Raw genomic sequence first — 6,546 nt, 5'->3', positions numbered from 1 at the left:
TACTTTTAACATTTTAGGTCTCTTTCATTTTTTTCTATGCCTATTTCTTCTATTCCATGTAGTTTTAATATGTAAACTTGGGATAAGAAAGCATTTATTCTTGTTTTTTTTTCACTTAATATTATACCATAGTTTTTCATTTCATTGGTGAGTATTCAAAAACATTTTTAATGACTGTGTCATATTCTAGCCTATGAAGGTCCTAGAATTTATTAACTCATTCCACAATTTTGGATATTTGGAGTATTTCAAAATTGTAACCCATTATATGTTGAAAGAATACATGAGTACATATTAGTCAATTCACTTCTCTGATTATTTCCTGAGAATAGATTCTTATAAAAGAAATTTGGATCAAAAGACAAGAACATTGAATTTTGTAGTTTCATATTGCTGCCATAACAAATTTATCACAAATATAGCAGATTAAAATGACACATTTATTATCTCACAGATTTGTAGGGTCACAAGCCTGGCTGGCTCAACAAAGTACTCTGCTTAGGGTCTCTCAAGCCTCAAATCAAGGTGTTGGTGCCCTAGGCTCCTATTTGGAGGCTCAGAGAAGAATCATCTTATTGGCTCATTTAAGTTGCTGGAAGAATTCATTTCTTTTTCACAGTTTCCATGTGGTCTCCTCCATCTTCAAGCCATCAATGGCAAGTTGAGTCCCTCTTACACTTTGAATATTTTTGACTTTAGCTGAAGAAAGTTCTTTGATTTTAAGGGTTTATGTTACTAGATTATTCAGGATAATCTCCCTGTTTTAAGATCTGTATTTCATTTATATCTACCAAGTCCCATTTCTCTACATATTTTCAGGTGTCAGGGATTAGAGTGTGAATACCTTTGGGGGACCATTCTGACTACTACAAGCATTTGTGAGGATCTTTATAAGTATGGTCAGAATGCTTTCCAGATAAGATTAGCAAAGCAAACATTTCTGTCACCAGAATGAGAGTGATCCACTCCCCACACTCACCAGGACAGAATATTACTTTTTCTTTATCTTAGTACTCTGACGGGCAAAACAATTTTATTTAATTATGTTTTTACTTGCCTGTCTTTGATTCATAGCGAGGTCATACTATTTGTAAATACTCATTCACCATCCATTTCTTGTCAGTGATTTCATGACCGTTGCCCGTTCTTCTATTAGATTCTTGGTATTTCCCTTATTAATTTGTATTATCTTCATACATTAAGGATATATTGGTCTGTATTTTGTAGTAGCTATTATTTTTAATTGTTTATTCTTTAATGTACAGAATTATTTTTTACTGTTGTATAATTATGTGTATTCATCATTGCCTTTGTGATTTCTTCCACTGTGTTCTACTTTCACATGCAGCTATCAAATAGTTTTTCCTAAAATGTCTCCTGGTTATGTTTTGGATTTCATATTGAATTTTTTCATTTTGGTGTGCGGTGTAAAGTTTTTTTTAAACTTTAAAAAAAAATCAGTTCTTCTACAGTAATAATTAGTACAAATTTTTTTATTGGGAAAAGACAGTCATGAAGATGCATGCTACAGAAGCAAAGGTTATGCAAACTGCTTCTGCACATGAAGGAAAATGCAGAGAAAATGGCAGAACTTCCAAGCTGGTAAATAAGAACCAAATGAAATAATTTCTCGTTTCCTCTATATGTGCCTGTAACAAGGGATGAGAGAACTAATGAAGTTGATTACAAGTAGCCAGAAAGGATTTTTGATGTTCTGGGCTTATCTAGGTAGTTCTGGGCCTCCTAATGAAGATTTAAAGTGACTTAGAAAAAGTTATTTTTAATCAAAGAGCTGTATAAAAGAAGAACTAAATTAGCATACATTAAATAAAGCTAACTACAAGGCAAAAATACACCAACATAAAAAAAAAAGAGAGAGAGAAAGAAAAGAAGACCCTTACCCTCCAAATTTGAAAATCTAAAAATTAATTATGACAATACCATTCCAATTAATCTTATCCCAGTAAGAGAGGAATTGCAGAACACCTTTAGGAAAGTGAGTAAACATGCCATAGACTGGGAAAATATATTTGCAATTTGACGGGGGACATGTATTCAGAATACATAAAGAACTCTGACAAATACACAATAAAAAGACAAACAACTTAATTTTAAAAATAAGCAAGAGATTTGAACAGACCCTTTACAAAAGGATAGATGAATGGCTATTAAATACATGAAAAATGTCCAACACTAGTCATTAGGGAAAAGAAAATCACGATGAGATAACATTTCACACCTACTTGAAAGGCTCTGAAGTACAAAAGACAATGTCAAATGTCAGCAGGGATGTGGAGCAACTGGAACTTGTATGTATTACTGGTGAAAATGAAAATGGTGGAACCACCCTGGAGACCTACTTGGAAGTTTCTTAGAAAGTTAAGCATAAACTTAGCACATGACCTGTCAATCCCACTACTAGTCCATTTCTACCCAATCCTCATCACTCCCATGTTGCTTTCCCTTGTCCCAAATCTTCCATGTCTTTATTTTACTATTTTCATCTTTCTTCTAGTCCCTCTTTTTCCATCCCAAATGAATTCTCCCTAATTCACCATAAAGAGTCATTTCTTCCACACTCATTCTAGGATGATATAAAATAAGAACGATTTAGAATTAGCTGTGTATTTTGCCAAAATAAGATGGCAACTATATTTTTGAAAGCTATAAATGTTAGTTATATGTCAAGAGGAGCAATAAAAATGGAACATATACCAAAATAAAAGAGACAATATTCAGATTAAAAATGTTTTTTCATGTATAAATAATTCACAGCCTTCAACAATAGAAAGAAAATTACATCATAGTCATTTGAAAAGTTCATTTATTATATACCAATATACACTTTCTGTAATAAAAAAGCCTCCCAATACATTGAACCATCTTATAAATGAAATAAGAAAATAAAGTTTTCATCTGTTTTTAAATGGGGCTAAATTAACCAGTACAAGATGCCATATGTATGTCTGCCCTGCAGTCTATGAGATCTATGATCCTGAAAAAGGCCGTGAGAAAAAAATGGTGCTTTATTATTTGGCACTGTAGTATTGCTCTTGAATATTTATATAATTAAACATGTTGATATTTTCAAGTCCGTCATTTCAAATGTAAAGCATTCAAAATATATACAGATTTTACAGTTTTTCAATTTTTTGGATCAATCTTTGTTATTTACATTTAAATACATTCAGACCAAACATTTTTTTTAACACTCAGAAGGTACCTTTTTTCACTTTCTATTTTGATACACTCTTTAGATGAATGAAAATAGAAATATATCTTAAAAATGCTATTTGGCAAATTTTTTCAATAATAGTATGTCAGAAGTTATGATAGTTTCTAGTAATGCTCAATTTCCTTAACAAAGTGCACCATTTTACAGTATTATGACTCTAGAAAATAATACAGAAAACAAATATATATTTACTTAAGGCACATTCCAGCAAAAACTATTGAAATATGATTTCATTTTATCATACTTATATATACCTATATTTCATACTTGGCTGTACTAAAATATACAATAAATGTGCTTGATACTGATTGAGAAAAAAAAAAGGAGCAAACTCCAGAAATTCTAGGCAATGAATACTTAATTTTAAATCCATTTCATGAAACTATGTTGTAGAAGTGAGCAAGAATAATCATTTGCATCTCTTTGTAGTGTTAGCATTTTTATTTTTATAGAAAATGGCTCAATATTGTATTAAATAGCAAATGAATGTCAGCAAATACCTGTGCAAGCTAAACTGAATGAAATCCTATTTTAGACCTGCTAAATTAAAAGAACAACCTTAGGGCTTCCCTGGTGGTGCAGTGGTTGAGAGTCCGCCTGCCGATGCAGGGGACACGGGTTCGTGCCCCGGTCCGGGAAGATCCCACATGCCGCGGAGCGGCTAGGCCCGTGAGCCATGGCCGTTGAGCCTGCGCGTCCGGAGCCTGTGCTCCGCAACGGGAGCGGCCACAACAGTGAGAGGCCCGTGTACCGCACAAAAAAAAGAAAAAAAAAAGAACAACCTTAGTATTGATAATTATTTGCAAATAGGGAACTTACTTTCTTCTAGATGATTACGATAATATTGTAAACATTGAAGAAGAGCATTACTGAACTATATAACTCAGATTTCAAATTTAATATATCCCCAATAAACAGATACGTACACATGGATCTTTGAGCCCATCAAATTAATTCCCTACTCTCATCCCCAATAATATAAATGTTTGACTGTGAAGAGAGAAAACTACACATGTAAAAAATAAAAATCAAATGTACCATACATTAAAATTCTGATGACTACAGAATAAGATTATATACATAAACATATAGCAATCACAGTTTCCTGCACTGAATGTTTATCAAATAAAAATGTATCAAACAATACTGGGTAGTGTAGCTCCACATGAATCGTGGTCTTCTAAAAATTCTGAATGAGAATGGAAGACGAGAGGGAGGGCATTGTTCAGTGACAAAACTATGACAAGAGAATTGGGAATACCATTGATAAATGCTTCCAGAACACGCAGTTTAGATATAAGCATTGTTTTGCTGTTGTTCTATAATTTAAATAAAGCCCCTCTCTATGTTTCGTAAGATGTTTTAACATTTACAAAAGATCTACTGAATGAAGAAGTCACTAATTCAATGTCACAAACAGCATGGGCAAAATATTCCTTTAGCGTTGACCATAAGATGTTCTAGCCTGGTGTCTCATGTACCGTACAGAGACAGTTCATAAAACATGCCTTTTGCCTCTGTTATTAAATACACCCAGAGTATTTGGTGCAAGATTGAGGGAAGGCGTTAAATAGTAATAGCTTTGCCACCAGGGCATTTTTGTTTGATGTTCTGAGAATACAGGAATTTGGTACTTTTGTGGGGGGAGAAGGTGGGAGGAGAGGGAAGAAGGTATTATCATGCAGCTACCCTTATTCTGCTTGTGCAGAAGCAAAAATACATCATCTCACACTGCTCTAGTAAAACCTGGGTAGAAGTGTGCACCACAGATTTTAAACACATAAACAGCCGTTTGTGATGAAAATGATGATTTCCTCTTCTGCAGGTGCCTGGTGATATTGCTGGTAAACATCTTTGGAATCTTCCTGTTATTTCCTGTGAATAACATTCCAATCGAGATAACTCAAAAGTCTTTGGGTTTGCAACTACCTCCAACAGGAAAATACAGTATTTTTCCTTGGGTTAGTGATGCTTGGAATTTGGGGGATTGTAAATCCAGTCAATTATAATGAGTGCCATGCTTCCAATCATAAAGATGATTCCAACCACAAGGAAAATTAAAGCCTGTAAGTCAGAGAGAACTTGTCAGGGAACACAGAAACTATACTTCCTTAGTACAGTTTGCTTTTATAAGTTGCTTACTTAAGGCAGCCATCTGATTTGCATATTGAATTGTATTATCCTTATAGCTTAGATGTCCATGCCTAGCAGTTCAATCAATTTAGAACCCTAGCTGGGGAAAGAGGGTGAATACAGTAGTAGTGAGATTTAACCCAAATGTTCAAAATAGAAAAATGGTTAATTGATTTGGTACATCAGAATGATGGAATACCCTGTAATCATTACAAATCAAGCAATAGAAAAAGATTTAATGACCTAGGGAGCGCTCACAATCTTTTAGGTGAAAAGGGTCAGGTTATAAAAGAGTAGTAAGTATGATATGATTAAATTTTTTAAAGCAAACAAAAACAAAAGCCTACTATAATGCATGTTTCATATTCCTTGAAAAAAACTTCAAAGTGTATGCGTGTGTATGTAATTACATATATACACATATATATACATGTACATATAATTACATACAAATATTTCATAATTTTAACACTAGAAGGAGCCTTATATATTACCACACAGACCAATCTCCTAATTCTGCATATGAGGAAAGAGCAGCTAAAGTTTTTATTTCACTAGAAAGGATCTAGTAATTTTACTCGCTTTTATATCTGGTCAAACTGAAAATAAAAAGACAAGTAATTTGCCAAGGTCACACTGCTATAAAGTCCAAGCAGAATGGACTACATTGAGTGGAAATTATGGGGCAAGATGATGGGGGGAGCTTTTGATACCAAAGTCCCTGAACCACCTAGAGAGGAGAATGATTCCCAGGCAAAACTCAGGGTCAGTCAGTCAGACTCAAGCCTTAATATAAGACTTTATCAAGCAGTCATTGATAATATTTAATATTGGAAAAACAATTATTTCTAGTACATATTTTTGCAGTACTATCATGGGAAAGAAATATATACTCCCCAGGTTAATAAGACTGTAAATTATACTGTAAGAGATTAACTGGAAAACGAATGGTTCTGTTTCTTAGTCCACACCAGGGAACAACAAGATACCGAGGAGGGGAAAACAAAAGCAACATTTTTTTTTTTTTTTTTTGGCCTTACAAACCTAACGAATATGACCAAAATGTTTAAATTTTTTTGTCACACTGCTAGGGAGCCTAATTCCTTTCTGCATAATTTCCGGTGGATAATGCAGCAATAGCTTGGTGGTGGAAACTGGAATATATGGAAACCTGTGGG

The 6,546-nt window shown here is 33.7% G+C and overlaps 1 protein-coding gene across 2 annotated transcripts in view; it reads right to left on the bottom strand.

The window, feature by feature from the left end:
* Positions 1 to 4,926: 4,926 nt before the first annotated feature.
* The window catches only part of SLC38A4 (solute carrier family 38 member 4), a 66,014-nt gene continuing 64,394 nt past the window's right edge, over positions 4,927 to 6,546 (bottom strand). For both annotated transcript variants that reach the window (XM_079938380.1, XM_079938381.1), the window contains one exon: positions 4,927 to 5,299. In XM_079938380.1, coding sequence (XP_079794506.1) covers positions 5,198 to 5,299 — 102 coding nt within the window. In that variant the 3' untranslated portion in view covers positions 4,927 to 5,197. The remainder of the gene's footprint in view (positions 5,300 to 6,546) is intronic.

The sequence above is a fragment of the Stenella coeruleoalba genome (genome assembly GCF_951394435.1).
Source record: "Stenella coeruleoalba genome assembly, chromosome: 11".
NCBI classification, from domain to species: domain Eukaryota; kingdom Metazoa; phylum Chordata; class Mammalia; order Artiodactyla; family Delphinidae; genus Stenella; species Stenella coeruleoalba.
The sequence above is the reverse complement of the archived record's forward strand: the minus strand, read 5'-3'. Positions and strand labels throughout refer to the sequence as shown.